Below are 17,812 nucleotides of genomic sequence, written 5' to 3'. Positions count from 1 at the left end.
TGGGTCTGTAGAACACGATTTTTCCTGAAGTAAAGGAATTTCTCATTATCTTTGACAAAAGCACAAGTAATACAAGCTACAGGGCGGCTATGGGCACTTCAGGTGTGTTTCTGATAAAGATTCCTAGATGAACGCTGTGCCCCATCCTTTTCCTGAGCAGGCAGGGTTTCAGAAAATTGTGTGCGAGACCAGGGGTATGAGAAGACTGGAAATTTCTGTCGCAAAGCATCACAATCCAACTACGATTCCTACCCTATCACGACAGACACAGCAGGTGTTTTTTGTTCCTAACAAAGTTAACATTCACCGATCAGAATGACCAATATCCGGAGACTATAAAACCTGACAGAAGTGGCAAGAGGGCAGAGTAAAGAGAGACGCTGAGAAGTCAGTCTTCTCCAAATTGCTGGAGGTAACAGCTGCTAACGTGGTGCCAAACAAAATCAATGTTTCAAGCAAAATCGATGTTTCAGTACCGTAGTTATGGTCAGGTTGTGATATATTCATTTCCTAGAAAACATGAATTCAGTGTCTCGTTATATTTAGGCCTAAATCACCATAAACAGGAGGAATAAAACAGCACGGATTTTGTCTGGCTTTATAATAGAGGCTGTAAAATGATTCTGTATTTAACAACTTATTAAAAAGGATATAATACAAGAGAACAGTTAGCCTCTCCTTCTAAGAAAAAAGTAACTTAAAAAAACCGAAACGCTTGTGCTCTGTGGCAGAGAGGCACTGCGCCACCCAGCCCAGCCCAGCCCCCTCCTCTCTCGGGCAGCTCGCCTCTCACTCGGCCGCCGTTGTGCCAATGCAGCACCTAACCACACAGCGCGTCTCGACTTCCCCGAGCCGGTCCTCTCTCCTTTCTCGGCACAAGGGAGAAAATCTCGCGTTGCTGGCTGTTTTTCTCTCCACCTCCATCAAGCCCCCCCCCGCCTCCTCCCCTACTGTCTCTATCGCTCCTTCTCCGAGTGTGTGAGACTCGGAGGCTATCTCCTCCCGAAACCTGAGCGCACCAGTCACCGAAACGAGAGGCTATACCCCCGCACAACATGGCTACAATCGTAACCTCGACTAGGTTTACAGACGAATATCAGCTCTACGAAGAGCTCGGAAAGTAAGCAAGGAAACCAACGCCGTTGTCTCGATATGTGTACTTTTTGCTCTATGTGCAGCGCGCTGCCTAGTGGGATGTTGAAAGGATAGAAAGGTTTTCTTTCGCATGTCAAAAATGTATAAGGCTGACAGTAAGCGAGCGCAGGACTGAATGCATCTCGGAGTAACTTAGCCAAGATGGACAAATTACAGTTGATGGCTTTTTTTGTTCTGAGGCGATTTCTAATTAGGGGCATGCTCGTTTTACCGGTACACGTCTAGGTGTTTTCTAGCTGGGTTTGTAATTGTGTATGCGGTGTGTATGAGCGCACATTAAAGGAAGCGTTAGCTCACGGACCCCATTTTAACATTAACTGGCTACTTCTCTCTCTTTGGCAGATACTTGCGGTTTAAGATTAGTCCTTTTGTGTCGACTGGTGAAGCGCCACGCATGTAGGAATTGCATGCTGCTGACTTGTGTAACGAGCCTGCTGGCTGTCTCCAGGTGCAGTACGCACAACGGCAGTTTTTTTTTTAATATGTGCATTGTGTTAGACAGTCAGAATTTCCACACCGCTTCTTCGTTTGTCTTAAACGATTAAACAGTTTATGACAGAGATCAGGATTACAAGACGAGGTCAGTGGTGACTGTTATCACTCGATATACTTGTTCAGAAATAATACACCACAGCTTCTTGTGTGAGATTGTGGCACGTACGTGCAAGGAGCTTCCTGTGGGGCTCGTCTTGTTGTCTTTCCGTCGCTAGTGCACCAGTTACTCGGCTCTTGTTATTTCATTCTGCCTCTCTGCTTTGGCCCTTGACTCTACCAGATCCTCTACAGTTCTCTATTAAGTGATCGCACAATCATGCTGGTAAACCAATAGTGGAGTTATCGTATTAAACACCCCACCTCTACTGTGAACTTTAACGCCGACTGCATACGTTTTAAAAAATAAAATGCGAACAGCCGAGGATATTTGCTTTCTCATTGCTGTACATTCACACAGTGAAGCCATGAAGATGTTCATTACAGAGCCACGCGCCGTAGGCTTTTCGGATAGAATTGGAAGCGTCCTCGGCGCGCGCGTTGCTTCATCATCATCGTCATCATCATTATATTTGTGTATAGCCAAGAACGTTGAACAGTGCTGTCTCGCATAATCAAGACTGATTGCTTTATATTCTAATTGATATGATTTCTCTCTCTCTTCCACTATAGGGGTGCCTTCTCGGTGGTTCGGAGATGCGTTAAAAAATCTACCGGTCAAGAATATGCTGCTAAAATTATTAATACAAAAAAACTTTCGGCGAGAGGTAAGGAACTGATAAAAAAAATCACTAGAACGTCCTTATTTTCTTTAAACGTGGGTCATGTGTTGTATACAATCGAATACATAAACCAGCTGTATTGCAATGAATGTTTGCTGTAAGGTCTTGCTTCCTTACCGAAATTCGTGCTGCTGTTGTGTGTGCGTGATCCGTAATAAATATTTTTAAAGCTCCAATATAGTGGCATGAGCCTTTTCCTGTTTGTGTTTGTTTGTGTAGTGTAAATGATTGAATTAACGGTCTTGGGGATCATTGTAGGTTAGTGTTACGCTAGCTTGTCCTAAAAATGCTAAGAGGATATGCTTGCGCGTATTCCAAGCCACAGGCATTTCTAAACAGCTGCAGTTAGCAGTTAGCTCCTGCTTAAGGGACCGTCCGCTACTTCTTACCTTACCAGGCGAACGTGAAATGAGCAAGGGTTAAACTGTAGAGGGCCCGTTTCGACATCCCACCCTAAGTGTCCCGTCAGGTCGCAGAAATCGAAAATCTAAATATCCCCTTGACTGCCAGAACGCCTGCCATATTTCATTTCGGGGTCTGAAATGGAGATGAACCCGCGGTCTTTCCGAGGGCCCATGAATGTTAACGGTACGTTTCCAATACTGGCCTGTATCCCTGAAGCCTGTTGAATACAGCCAGCCTTTCCCTTACGTTTCTTGCGCCGCAATTCTACGTTTCTATTTGTCTCATACATGAGCGGGGAAGGAGTGCTCTTTCCTCGGTCTTGAACTGTCAGACACCTTGCTCACTTGGGTGGTGATCTCGCTTGTTTTCTTGGAAATAATCCTTCCAAGTCTGCCTCTCAGGTTTACGTGAAGTGTACCGCCGTGTGGCCCAGAAGAATCTTTAGGGAGGTCAGATTGTAAGCCAAGGGTGGAACTGAGCCTGAACACCAGGGTTAAGAGTGCCCTCCAATCTTAAATGCTCAGGTAATCAGGGCATCATCTTCCTGTCTCATTTGAAGGATGACACCTCTTGCTCCAGCAATCTGATTTTTCCTGGAGGTCTCCCATGCCCTCAACAGGCTCAGCTTGCTAAGCATCTGAGATCCGATGAGCTCAGGCTACCATGCAGTTACAGAGCTTTATAACATGACATTCTGCATTTTCCACAGCATTCCTTAAATCTGTGTGAGCCAAACTGCTAATTTGGTGGCAGCGGCCTGTTGCATGGTGCGGTCTTATGCAGTAGGTTAGTAGTAGGACTGGGGGTGTCAGTATATTAACACTGTGTCCCATGTCCTTCCACGGGGTTCATTTTTTTCTGCCTGGACAGTGTACCCACTGCTGAGAAGGAGGTGAATTTGACTTCTGTGTGCAGTGGAGTCTGGAGTCATCGGGAGAGCTTGCTCCCGATGTCAGTCTTTGAGTGGGTTTTACATTTTTATTGTTCTGTCACATGTTTCTTTTTTTACAAACATTTTCACGACGGGCAGAAACCCTGAAGGTGTCCTACTGTGTTCAGTAAGGATCTGAAACGATTATTCAGCAAAATCTGGGCTTAAAACGGGAAACCTGTTTGTCTAGGGAATCGGATTCTTGAGGGCTTCCAGTATGTTTGAGTTCAGGCTTTGTGATGGACAGGTTTCTTCGTGGGCACAGCCATGATGGGAGATACATCTTATACAGCTGTCTGTAAGGGCTTTCTGAAAGCAGGATAATACGATTCAGTTACCCAGCACCAAAAGTGGGTTTAAATGAGAGCCTCATGCTTAAAGAATCAACATGGATCAAACTCATCTGTTGTGGGTTCTAGGTAGTGGACACGAGATGTCAGTTATTGAAAGGCTTTGAATGGGGATGCGCTGGTGTGTTGGCTGTAGAGTAGCAAGAAAAGGTTGATTCCACGCTGAAAAGTAGAAAGGTTTTGAGTGTTGAGCCTTCCCCGGGTCTTCACACGTCTTTACACAAAGGGTTCTGGGAGTGTGGAACAAGCTGCCCAGCCATGATGTTGAAGCAAATACCCTGCTTCATACAAGAAACAGCTGTGGGAGATCCTGGGATCAATTAGCAATAGTAACTACCAGATGGGTCAAGTGGGCTGAATGGCCTCCTCTCGTTTGTGTCTCGGGTTCACACCTGATCCTCAGATTCCGGGGTGGAAGTGGAATCAAAGCGGAATTCAAAGCGGACCCGAATGAGCAAACCTCTAGCACCTCCTGGTGGACACATGTAACAGGTGCCGCTTTGAATGGAGCAATCTGAAACTCTGCCCTGAAGACTGCAAGACCTTGAAAGCAGCAGGATCCTGCAGCTTTGGGAGTTTCCTCTTATCTGTCCACTAACACAGAAACTGGGAAAGTGTAGGTTTCGGAGCAGTGGCAAAAAGAAGGGCTGTGGCCCTGGCGGACTGAGTGCTGGGTGCCCTGGCTCTAAAGGGAGCTTGCCTTTCACTTTTGCTCTGAGATCTGGCGGAGGGAGAGGAGACTGCAGGCGGAGTGTTTGGGCTGCCCAGCTCTGCCTTTTCATCTTTCCGCTTTGTGCTTATCATTGGCTGTGCCGCGGGGAGAGGTGGAGCGTGTGAAGGAAGTTTTCTGTAGATAAGGTTCAGAACGAGGAAGGCCGAGCTCGTCCTAGTGGTGTTCCAAACCGCTGTAGTGGAGCTGTGAGCCGGGACTCGAGCTAGAGCCCTGTTCTCTTCTGAAAGAGGGCAGTACTGTGTGAATTCAGAGCGAAGTGCGGGGTGGGTGGCAGGGTTGTTATGAACAAGATGAGCCCATCGAGATCTTGTACCTGGTTTTGTGCAGATCTTATGATTTTGTTGGAAAAGCCCAGCAAGAAGTGAGAAACCTGGCTCGGCAGTCCTTGTGTTTTAAATTGACCTCTTCTGGGCTTCACAGCGCTGTGATCCTGGGTTCCGTTCCAAATCTGGGGTCCTGTCTCTGTGGACTTTGTATGTTCTCCCCGTGTTCGTGTGGGTTTCCTCCCACAGTCCAAAGACACTGATGCTTTAATTGGTTTCTGGGCAAATCTGGCCCTGGTGTGAGTGCCCGGCGCCCATTGTACGCTGGAATAGGAGAGGGGGATTTACCATCTGATAAAATTGTCCATTTTTTATCATTTTGCTTGAAGAAGTTTATGGGGTTGACTTCGGCAGCTTGTTGCTGGACTTAAAATACTTGTCTCTTTTTATCTTGTGGTGGAAACAGATCTTTAAGGGGCTGTGTGTGTGTGTGTGTGTGTGTGTGTGTGTGTGTGTGTGTGTGTGTGTGTGAGAGATCTGGTATCCATACAATAGTTTGTGCGATCCAAACAATTTTTACAATGTTGTTTTCAGTGGTGTTTGAATGGCTTACATTTCCGGTCTCTCCACCTTTCAGATACAATTGTGTTGGTTTGAGCACTTTTGTCTCCCTGTGTTTAATTACAGAAAGGAAAAATTTGCAAGCAACTACCCTAGGGCTGTACACGGATATCCCAGCATGCCGCTGGGGCTCACCTTGAACAAAGCGTTAAGTCTGAGCAGAGCAGAGAGACTATATTTATTTGAATTTTTTCCCTTTCCTTGGGACGCCTGCTGAATTGTAATATTGAGTTTTTTGTGAGGGTCCCCATGGAGGGCCTAATAAAGAAAGAATTTATTTAAAAGATCCTAAAACTAGCAGGTAATTAGATCTGCCCCATTTGGGAGCTTTGGCAGAGTTCCTTGGAGTAACCAGGCAACTGTTTTCTTCAGACTGTTTGACAGTGGCTGTGACTGAATGAAACAACGGGGACAAAGCAAGAAGCAGCTCAGCCCCCTCAACCACCCTGTATGCCTCTGTGGGCTGTATCAGAATACCAATATCTGAAAAGGTGACCGCAAATAAATAGGGGTTCTTGATGTTTTTTGCTCAGATTTGCGTTTGCCTTGTAATGTCCTCAGTGAGGTATTGGTGTGAATATAAAATAAAGGCAGAATGCAAAATTTAATTGTCTTATTAAGATGAGCGTCTTTGTTGAGGAATAATACCTCAGCAACAGATTACCTAACTCAGAAAGGAGTGGTCACAAACATGTCTTGGAGTGTCTTGTAGTTTGGTTTTCATTGAGGATGCCCAGTGAAGTGGTAACGTAGCGACTCTGCCCAGCAGGGTGGGGAAAGGCAGAGTAGGATGAGATTAAAAAATGTGGGCGCTGTTGGGTACTCCTGGGAAATCTCCATGAATGTTTTGTTTTTTCAGGGTTCTGGACATGTCGGGAGGTTGGGATCAGATCTTTTCTATTTTCCGGGAATCATTTCAGGGGTGTGTGGACCACTTTGCACATTTCTGTCCAAAATACGAGGGAGAGCACGCTGTGCGGTGCAGTTTAATCTTTATCAATTTCTTGGGAGACAAAGCAGAGGAACAGCTACTGAGGGTTTACAGTCCTGCTCTGTGGCCGGACAAGGACTTGACTGCGCCTGGGGTTCTGGGACCAAGCGTCACGTCTCTCCTAGATGACCGCAGGCTGTCCCTTCTGCCTTGCCAAGCACCTGCCCTTTATGAAGACAAAGACAAAGTGTCCTGTGGTGCGTTGCAAAACCCTCATGGAAATACATTGTGAAAGGTCCAGGGTATATTTGCTATGGTATTCCTATGGTCAGGTGTGGTAAACCATAGTGGAGAGAATCCTTGGAGACAAGCCGCAGTCAGACAGTGATGAAAAGGTGACAGTCCTGTGGTACATTGGCCATGGTTAGCTGTTATAATTGAAATAAGGCCCTTACACACACCACCGAGTCACTGGCAGTAAGGAGAGGTGTTTAAAATCGGGTGATATGCGAGTGTGGGGTTACGGAGAGTGTACAGAGCAGGACGGCTAGTGAGAGGGGAACAGATGCCAAGCAGAAACTCACAAGGCACCTGCTTCCTTTGTTGGGACAATCTGATGAGAGACCTGCCCCTGACAGTCATCCAGCCGGTGCTCTAGGCTGTGCCTGAGCCTTTCAGTGGATTGCATAAGAGAGGCAGTTTGTTCCTGCCCGTGCCCGTGTAATTGCCTTGTGTTTGACAGCCCAGCGCGCTGCAGGCCCGTCCCATTTTCTGCTGCACGTCTGCAGGGCAGAAGAAGAAAAGTGGTGGGGGCCAGGGTCAGGAAGGGGAGGCTGCCTCACGCTCTGCTGTGGGATGTTGACAGTGGCTCTGCTGTAGAGGTGGATGCTGTGCACAGGTTCCCAAATTGTCGGTTGGTAGATAGAACCAGGCTCCTAAATAATTCAAGCTCCCAGGCTGTGGCGCTGCATTAAATGGAAAGTGAAGAATCCCCTGTCAGTCAGTTCTGTAATCAGCTTGTGCATCGTGGTGCATCCCTTTATCAAAGCCCTGGACTGCGCTCCTGGTGCTCATTGGTGGAGACCGCACCGGTCGGTGTTGTGAATCTTTAATGAGACAAATGCGTTGTGTGAATTTTTAATGAAATAAAGCCGAAAGGCTGGGGGGCAGCTGGGGTGGGGCTGTCCTCCATTTCTTTTGCAAGTAATTATGCCCCCAAGAGAAGCTGTTTGGTTGCTTTTCCTTTATGGAAAACAGCTTTATGGGTCCTTTTTCAAAAATTTAAAAAGTACTAGTAAGGCTAGTGTTACTAGCTGACTGTGACCAGGATTCCCCTGGTGGTGGCGTATAGTTGGCTACGGGAAGAGTAGAGCTCTTGAGATGTTAGAAGTTGACTGGCTGTAAGGAGGGCAGTAGGAGGAGTCCACCTTCACTCCACTGTGTGTGGTTACAGGGTTTGTAGCTGTAAGTCAACACAATTGCTGATTCAAAATCACGTTAAGTAAGCAAAGTTATTGTCATTTCTTAAATTAAATAAGGCAATATCGTAGCTCTAAACTGAGTGAGATACATCCAATATGTTTTTGCAAGGGGAAAGGCACAAAGTGAGTAAGCAGAGATATCCTGAAAGTAAGAGACTTATAAACCCAGTTAATAGACGTCCCACTTTTTTGTGCCTAAAGGCCTCATAGGATACTTGCTGGAAGTAGTTTCTAAGTTTCATTAGAAAGCAGGTCAGAGTATCAGAAATTAGGGTTTTAAATTAAACCCTTGAAGCATTGTGAGAAGCATCCATCTGGTCAGTGATCTGGCTAAAAGCTGGTCAGTTCACAGACAATCATCCCAGTTCCTAACCACCCCCATCCCTCATAAAAGGCCTCCTGATCCTGTAGATGCATTACAAGCAGAACACCGCTGTTCTGTTTGTAAGGGGTTAATAGGATATTGGTGACCTGGGTGTTATCTCAGCTGTAAAAAAAATAATCAAATGGAGTTCGAAGACATTTGCTTTTTATTACAGCAATAACAGAGCATGTAATTTGGATTCCCAATTGGAGTCTTGCAGCATTGTGTGTCAGCAATCACAGGGTGTAAATTAGTCCTCATTCATTTCCTGGTTACAAACCGCAGCAAACAGGTTCTTTGTTTCTCTTACCTCAGTCTTTTCTAACATTTTAAGTAAAGCAAACTACTGGCTTTAGAGCTCCAAGGATTGATACAGGTGGCTGACAGCAGTGTTATACTGAAATTGGTCTGGATTATGTGGTAACTGTCTTCCATCTGAAGTCAGACTTTTAAGTGCCTAGAGTGACTATGACTTAACTAAATAACCTTTACTGTATCTGCCCCCCCCTACACACACCTCCTTCCATTGAGGTTGAGCAGCAGATTTCCCTAGCTTCACTTTCAGGAAGTGTTTTTTTGTTTTGAGCTATTGAGTCATGTCGCGATGGCCTTGTCAGCTTTGAATATTAGATCTTAGTAAAACAACAAAGCCCATTTCACAGTCTGAGAGCTGAAAGTGTGGAGGCACTAACATCCACCCACCAGCTTGAAACTCTCACGGTATAGGAATAGAAACTCAGAAGATCTCAACGGGGTTATGTGCTGACACAGGGAGAAAACCGTCGGTTAGTATCCGAAGGGCTCACAAGAACAATGTGGCTGAAGTGATCTTTCAGTACTAGTTTTCTCCCACGTGAGCCATGTTGTTGTAATAGACTGATTATGGTATGACTGGACAGTTCCCCTTGCTGCCATCTTCACTACGCAGGGGCAGGTGTATAGTGAAGGTACAATGAGCGCTTGTCTCGGGTATTAAAGGCACTATACTATTATGTGCTATAATTCTTGTGAACATTGGAGAATGAATAAAGGTTGTGTGTTAATGCCCATTTTGCCTCACCTGCTACAGCTTTCTCCCTTAATATCTCCATCCCTTCTGAAACTCTGTCACCTCCTCTTTCAGGCTCAGGCAAGTATGAGCTGCAGTACACTTGCACCAGCATCCTGCAAGAACTGCGTTCTCCAAACAGCACAGGTGCTCATTTTTTGTGGCAGATGCTCTAGGTGCTGTAATGGCCCATACGAAGGCACTTGCAGCATAGCCCTGTGCTGGGATTGATATTCCCGAGGAAAATTTGGTTGTGGCCTCCGCAGGTCTCCTTCCAGAGGAAATGGACTCGTTCACTTCCTGCCTAGCTGTTTGCTGTGCAAAGACCCTGACTTAAAGCTTCTCGTGCCATTTCTCAGTCCAATCACAGGTCTGGCACATGCGTCTTGTTCTCTTTAACAACGTAATAACCTAAAATCAATCTTAATGCTTCTGCCTTCTAAGAAGTCAGTAAATCCAAATCAAACTTAGCACTGGTCGCTTGTCTGAGGAGAGAGACGTCTGGCCCTTTTGGGTTGGAGGACACAGGATCCTGCCACAGGCCATCACAGCAGATATTCTCTGTAGGGTCTCAATTTGTAAGGTGCTCGCTGTCCAATCCAGCTGTCCAGGGTTCGAGCCTGCCATGCCCCTAGCCGCCAGTGACTGCTTTGTGAATCTGTCACAGTTGGCCTAAGCTCGAACCCGAGATCAGATTATCAGAAATGTCAGCCTGACAGGAAATACTCATTTCCAGCATGATTTCCTGCTTTTTGAGGTCTGTGGAGCCTTGTTGATAAAACAGGGTATTATAGAAAGTGTCCCGAATTTGTCCTTCTTGGACTACAGATGAATAGCCATCTATAAATTGGTTTGGAAGATGGTCTGTAATGCTGTTTTCTGTAGAGGGATAACAACCAAACTGAAGGTAGGGTAGGATTAGATGAGCAGAGCCCTCTCAAATGCAGCAACCCCTGTGACCTCCTGGGCACATGAAGGTGAGGGACACATCTGTCCTCCGATCACCACTGATCTTCCTGCAGGGCCTGTGCTGCCTGTGGTGTGTTAAAAGGTGATTGGCTCAAAGGTGGGTGAGGGGGTGGAGTTGACACTTTCTCTTTCTCCCCTGTGTGTGGTTGTGAGGCTTGTAGCTGTGAGATGAGACACAAAACACGAAGTTGGCATTTCCAAAAATCAGGTGGGTATAGTAAAAAAAAAACAATGAGCAATTCAAAATTTTCTTTGTGATTTGATTGAATTTGTCTACAACAGACAATTAATTGATTGATAACCAATACCAGCTTGCACATAAAAAAGCCTTAATATGTAAAATGACCCAAAACATTTTTTTACCCATGTAAAGAGAACACGCAGTCAGGAGCGGTTCCACATATATAATGAATGTTTTCATTGGAAAATTGTGATTTTGGAAAAGAAAAACTGCAGATTTGCTCAGTTAATCCACTGAAAGACCAGCAACTGGCATCACAGAGGTGTTTTTACTACCAGTCAATACAAATACCAAGAGAAGTCTGAAGAATAATCTTCCAAAATCTCTGTCAGCGCATGTTAAAAGTTGGAAGAATGTTTATTACCACTTGGCTATGGTGGGAATGTGACGAGATTCCAGAGGATGGGCTTACAGATCTTTTCTTCAGTGTTTGCTGGGGTGACAGTGGAGTTGTAGGGACTTGCTGTCAGTTTGACAGCAGCTTGAAGCCAGGGGCTCTGATCAGAAGCAAACATCCTTTCTTCTTCATTGACTGTCCTCGTCGGGAGCACTTGCAGGTCCTCTCCGACTTAAATGAATCGCACTTCCCCCAAAAATGTGCACGCGGCCTGCAGTTCCTGTTGTATCTTCTGTTCCATGATGCTGCTGTGTGTTTGCAGTGTTGCCCCTTTTGTCTCGACTGAAAAGCATTCTAGTTATGTGAAAGTACAGTTGTATCATTAAAGTATTACAAAGGAACAAGTAACAGGTTTATTCCATGCTGAAAAGAGAAGAAAGAAAACAACGTTTCGGCCGTGGAGCTGCCTAAAAAGGGCTCCACGGCCGAAACGTTGTGTTTTCTTTCTTCTCTTTTCAGCATGGAATAAACCTGTTACTTGTTCCTTTGCAGCCTATGCATACAGACGCAGCTACCCACCTGAACTTATTAAAGTACTGTACAATGTACACTGTGTGAATATTGTGATTTAGAATTATTACAGACCTGTAATGATCATGGTGAGCTCTAAGTGAATGTGCTGTACAAGAGTGCATTTTGACTTGCTTGGGGTTGTCAGGAGTGTAACTCTTCTGTAAGTCTTAAGGTTAGGTTAGAGTACCTGTAGGGCCAATTTTCAATATTCACGTCCTCAGGCCTAAATTATTCTGAGCCTATCCAGTGTGAGGAGAGTGATACTGTAGGATGGCCTGTAGAGGTGTTTACATCATTTTGCAGATATGCATGCACATTTCTCCCTGATGCTCAGGTCTTGTCCTTTAAAGATCTACTACTCCCTACACACGCATTGTAATCATAAAAGGATTGGATACATTTAAGGCTTTTCTCAGGTGTGGATGATGTCTTCTTCCGTAGGCAGTCTGACAAGCATGCCCATTTAAGGCCAGGTGTTTTTTTGTGTGCTGATGGTCGGGGATACCCTCTTCCTGAGACCCTCTGCATGTTTAGAGCCTCCAAGTGTGGCTGTACTGGGAAAAGATGTTGGGGCTTTTCGTATATCATCAGTGGCACTGTGCGGGAGAGCACAGTTGGCCCCTCGTCTGTGTTGGTCATCAGGATCTCGAACTTTGGAAAAGACACCGCTGGGATGTCTGCTTCTTTGTGAGGTGCTCTCACTGGAATCCCCACAGAATAGCCTGATGTGGCCAGTGGTCTGGTAAGTGGTGCTCACCAGACAAAATTTGTTCCAGCAGCGTTTGGAGAATTCAGCTCAGTCCTGCTTCCTTCTTCCTGCTGGTCCACATTCTGTTGAGGTTGTAATGAGCTTTTGAGAGACTGGAATTTCATATCCCAACAGGTCAGGCAGTTTTTGGATCGAGATGTGGGAATGTCCTGCCTAGGCAAGCTGACAGAAGTCTGTCTCAACCCCCCCCCCCCCCCCCCCCCAAAAAAAAAACTAGGACCGCACATTGCTTTTAACTGGGCATCCCTAATAGCTTGGCCAGGGTGTGTGGCCAGAAATGTCCTGATGTCACTGATGATCCTCAGCTGGCAAATGTCCACTTCAACAGTGAGATTACTGGCGTGACCTACCATCTGCATTCCCTTCTCTGTTGTGTCCAAACTCATTCAGATAAGACTGAAAATTGTGTCTTGGCAAAGATGACAAAGTCCACTTACATGCAGACTTTAATGTGACACATCTATGGGTATAGACCGGTTTTATTCAGATGCCACGATAGAAATGCTTTCGGAGAGGACCCTTTTCCTAATTCTGCAGCTCCAGAAACATAAGCCCTTTCATTTTTGTTCAGTGACCAGTCATCTTACTGTTTGCCATGGTTCGGTTCCAGTTACTGGGCTTCCATCACCCACATTGCCTCCCTGGAGAAATCCATGCTCTTGCCTTCAGACTTCCAAAAGAAAGGCGTTTATAACAGAAGGTGCGTGCTTCTGTTCTTGTCCTTATTGGGACTTTTTCAAGTTGGGTCAAGTAGCAATTTGCACAGACACTTTGTGGTCAGAGAGGGAGTTTGTTCTCGGCTACTGATGAAAAGCACCTCCAAGCACAGCACAGGACTGTACACGTGCACAGACAGAGGCAGTCGCGCTCCTGGTAGGTGTTTAACGAGAAATTAATCTCTCTAGAGTTAGCTTGCCTGGTCACGTCTTCTCTCATTCTCAACTCTCTTCTCTTGAGTTGTTGCCCCTCCTTCCTGCCTTCATCCATCCCAGAAAAAATAATTGAAATGCTTCACTAACACTCTTCCAGAAGATCTTCCAAACATGCGAAAACCTCTTCAATCCCTGAAGGTCAATGGCGAAAGCCAGCAGGTGTAGCGCACATTCCAGCTGTCTGCCGATCTCTGATCTCTGCCGCTTATGAAGGGTTAAGTTCTTGACCTGCTGTACACACAGTTGAACAGAGCCCTGCCATTTTAAAATGAGCAGCACTGACATAATGTGAATGAGACAAAACTCAAAGCACAAAAGGGCAGCAGACAGACAGCTGCATCTCGTGCATCATGCAGGGCCAGGTGATGCTAACTGTGTTGGCCATGTGTCCCAGCCAGAAGGAATCTGGGGCTGTTGGTTTGCTAGCAGAACACTTGAGAAACATCCTTGAGATAAATGAGCCACTCAGTCTTGTAAAGGATGACCTTATACCTAGGTTTTCAGTACGGCAGGTCTCTGGCCTCTGCTCTTAATTATTAGTTTGTTGGTGAACCATATGTTAGGCCTGTTGATTGTATAGATTGAAATCGGTGGAGGGAGCCAAATGTGGAGAAACCTGAGAGGGACGCAGTTATTCTCTGTTAAGTAACTTTGAAATTCAGTGTGATTTGCGACATCCTGCCAGTCACCTGTTCCTTAAACAAAGAGCAACAGTTCTCTTCTTCCACTCTGAATTGAAAATAGCCATTACAAAGCAGGATCTGGATTTAAAATTCATTGTGTTTTTGATTCCTGAGGATGTGGAATACCGGTCTTTTAAATTTAAATTGCCACTTTTACAACTTTAATGTGATCCTCTGTATTAAGAGCTGAATTGTAAAACCACAGAATCATTGGAGATGGATTGCAGGGCATTGAGATGTGGAAGCGTATGGTACAAACTCTGACAAAGTACTGTATATAGATGTAATCATAGTAAAATTATGGGCAAGCTGCATACCTCATACTGAGGGTAATAAAAGATATAATATGAATTTTTAGCCTTGATACAGGTGAAGAGCTGATAACACCTAGCACAAAATGGAGCAGACACAAGCACAGCAGTATTTCAGCCTCTTTCGTCAAGCCTGGCTTGATGCATTCTGATGGATCTCTGGGATTTAAACTGCTATCGATGGGACATCTGTGCAGATCCATTGATGTTCATTTTTTAATGTGGGGGCTGTTCACATTTCTGACAGGGCTGGATCTGTTCAGAGTGAGCCTGCAGTAGATATCGCTGCCCCCCCTCAGCCCCCACAACTATTATCAGGCCATGTACTGATCTTATTAGGTGAAAGGGGACTTGTTTCTTACGTCTGAACCTTCTCACGGTTTCAACTCCTAATGACTGATTCACTTGAAGGAACTACGTTAAAATCCTTGACCTGATTTTTTAATTTTTAAGGTTTATTATTTTTGGCAGCTTCTGTTTTCTGATGAAATGGAAAGGGGTGGTGTATCTGGGAGGACACTGACTCCTGGATGTTAAGGCTTGAGGAGTTATGTTAGGGGTTAAAATCCAGGAGGAGGTGTGTGCAGGTCTGCACATTAATGTTAACTTCCTGTGCCTCCCCAGCTCTGGTACTAGTTCTGCAACGGAGCGGTGCATGACTGCACAGAACGTGGAAAGTGCTGGATGCGTTTTGATCAAGATCTCTCATCGGACTGACGTGGTGCTCTTTAAGCAAAAGGCATGCTCAGGCACCAAACCATCGCAGCAAAGTCGAGCGCCAAGACTTTGTGTGCCATCGTCTCTTTCTTTGTTTTTTATTCTCCCGCTTCATTCTTTGGGCTGTAAAAACATGATTGATGTCGCTCTTGCTTTGCTGTCCAACCCAAGCTGTTTCTGGCGAGCAGTGTTTCCAGTGTGGGATGTAGTCGAGGTCTGGGATTCTGTTGAAAGATGGCCAGATCCCCATTAATCTTCATCCCAGTTGTAAAACTATGAAAGTGCTGATTTAAAACACCAATCAGGTTACTGTGTAGAGAGTGGTATGTAGTACAGGACCCACTCTGTAATGCAGATGATTGTGCACTTGTGAATTCTGTTGAAGTAGGATCAAAACTACTGAGCACTTGAAGAGGTTGGACCTATCATGGGTTCTGGTATAGCAATAAAAACTACTTAGACACCCTTAATGAATCCAACCAAGGTCTTTGAAAAGTAGAAGGAAACTGGAGCACCTGGAGAAAACTGAAACTCCTGAGAGGAACATGCAAACTCCACACAGAATATCTTCAGTCTGGAATCAAACCCAGCACCCAGGAGCTATGTGGCAGCAATGCTCAACACATTGCCTAAAACAATTGAGTTTAACTCCAATATCATCTTATGTATCTTGACTTCATAAATCCGAATTTGCAGAGTCACAGACAGTGTTGAATGTGAGTTCTTTTAGTGTCCTTTTCCAGAGCTTGTCAGTATAATAAAAAAAGAGCTGTGTAGTGAGAACTGATCCCTAGGAGTCTGGTTTTGGGAATGCAGGTCACATAACTCCCTTTTAAATATTTAAGAAAAGTTACATATGAGAGGAGGCCATCCAGCTGATCTCTTAAGATATCAGTTTATGCTGTTGCCAGATGTCTTGAATACGTCCATCACTGATAGTATAACACGGTATAAACTCACCAAATTGTGGTTTGGATTAAGTTTTTGTTTTTAGCAGACTCTTAGCCTTCCTTAGGTTTTGACTTGCACCTGTGCAGAACACTTCATTGTTTTCTCAGGTTCTTATTACTAACCCATCTTCCTTAAAGCTGACATTAAATGATTTCAAATAATAATAGTGTACGGTGGTCAACGGTGATGTATTTAAAATGTGTTCAATGTACTCAATTAACTTCCAAATATTTCTAGCAAACCACGAAGGTTAGGTAACATCTACATATCTCTGGTTTCCATCTGTCACTGACATGTGGCAATTGATAGTCCTTTATGACACCTGTTGGCTTATTTGTGGTTTTAAAATCCTGTTATTTTTATATCACTTTAGAATTAACCACCAGCTTTCAGGTGGAAATGAAGCACTACTTGTGCCCTGTGTACAAAAACAGGTTTCCCTATAGGAAGCAGGGAGTGTGGTATTGAAGTGCTTGAAGCAGCTGATGCCTGATTATGCGAGAAAGCAGCAAGGCAGCAGGTATCTTCGTCAAACCCAGCCGAGAGCGCTCGGCACAGGCAGGCCGCACGTCACGGACACCTGGCTGTTTAAAACAGACCCCACTCAGTGTCAGCCTGCAAGTCCCTCCACAATGCAGGAGGCCCATCTGCGTCTGCATGAGGAGCTGTCCTGTACAGTCCAGCTGGGCTTTGCTTTTATGATCAAGCCAACATGTTTTTGACCACACGGTATTTTGATGTGAAATTGCTGAGGCAAACAGTGGTTAACATTGCTGCTTTGTAGGGCTGGGGCCCTGGGTTCAGTTCCAGACCTGACTCGACTCCTTTGTCTTGACATGGTTTGTTGGTATCTATTTTCTGACCTCCTAGGTTTATTCTGGATTTTGCAGCTCATCGTGGAGAGGCCCCTTCCAAATATGGTATTGTCATAAACAATATTGTTTACTACCAGATACTGAGAAGGCGTATCATTCTGGGGCTAAGAAACCTCTTTATGCTCTGCTTTGGGAAGCTACATGACGAGAACATGGGAGAAGTTGCAGATAAGCAGGGGGTCGGCCCACCTAGCTTGTTCCCTTTGTAAATGTATCAGAGTTTCTATCTCAGCCAGTTGTTTCTTGAAAGGTATGACTAACATGACTGTGCAGGTTGTTTCAGACACCCACCACTCTTTGTGTACAAACTTGTCTCATTTTAAATAATGCTAAGCGAGCTGTGATACATGCAGTTTGGTTACCAAGTCGACCAGTGCGAAATAGCTCCTTTCCCATGTTCTGCTTAATGCTTTAAAATACTCTCTGACTGGCCAATAGGTTTTTAAGCTACAAGGAAGGAGGGCTTTCTATGCTTTTGTTTCAAATGATCTCTAAATTACTGAATGTTTGCTGAGCTTGTCAATTATTTGACTTGCAAATTAAAAAACATGACTTCTCAAATGTATGAGTGCTTCTAAAAATAAAAAAAATCCCTGATGACCCTACTTATGCTTAACGGGGGGATTCAAATGCACAGAGTGGTGGTTTAAGGGTTGCATATTCACAGTACAGTGATGGGGTAAGAACTGCTGCTCTAAGGTGCTCCTGACACAGACCCCACTAACCCCGAACTTCTGAGGACAGTGTAGTGAATTGTAAACACTGAAGCACTAGAATAAATATTCAGTGCTCTCAAAGCACAGAGAAGCCAGCTCACTGCTTCCTTAACCCTCAGTTCCCCTAACTTATAACTTCTTATATGTTTCTGTTCTTTTTTTTATCCCTTCAGCTTTGTGTT

At 45.0% G+C, this 17,812-nt stretch overlaps 1 protein-coding gene across 16 annotated transcripts in view; it reads left to right on the top strand.

Moving 5' to 3' along the window:
• The first annotated feature begins 865 nt into the window (after positions 1-865).
• The window catches only part of LOC148661785 (calcium/calmodulin-dependent protein kinase type II subunit gamma), a 112,899-nt gene continuing 95,952 nt past the window's right edge, over positions 866-17,812 (top strand). For 3 of the 16 annotated variants that reach the window (XM_088636058.1, XM_088636061.1, XM_088636057.1), the window contains exons 1-2: positions 869-1,120; positions 2,320-2,414. In XM_088636058.1, coding sequence (XP_088492184.1) covers positions 1,056-1,120; positions 2,320-2,414 — 160 coding nt within the window. In that variant the 5' untranslated portion in view covers positions 869-1,055. Of the gene's footprint in view, positions 1,121-2,319; positions 2,415-17,812 lie in introns of all 16 variants that reach the window. The other 13 variants (XM_088636067.1, XM_088636065.1, XM_088636062.1 and 10 more) reach the window with 8 other exon arrangements.

The sequence above is a fragment of the Lepisosteus platostomus genome, chromosome 6, assembly GCF_059453375.1.
Source record: "Lepisosteus platostomus isolate fLepPlt1 chromosome 6, fLepPlt1.hap1, whole genome shotgun sequence".
Lineage (NCBI taxonomy): Eukaryota > Metazoa > Chordata > Actinopteri > Semionotiformes > Lepisosteidae > Lepisosteus > Lepisosteus platostomus.
Note: the sequence above shows the minus strand (reverse complement) of the source record. Positions and strands in the feature narration are given on the sequence as shown.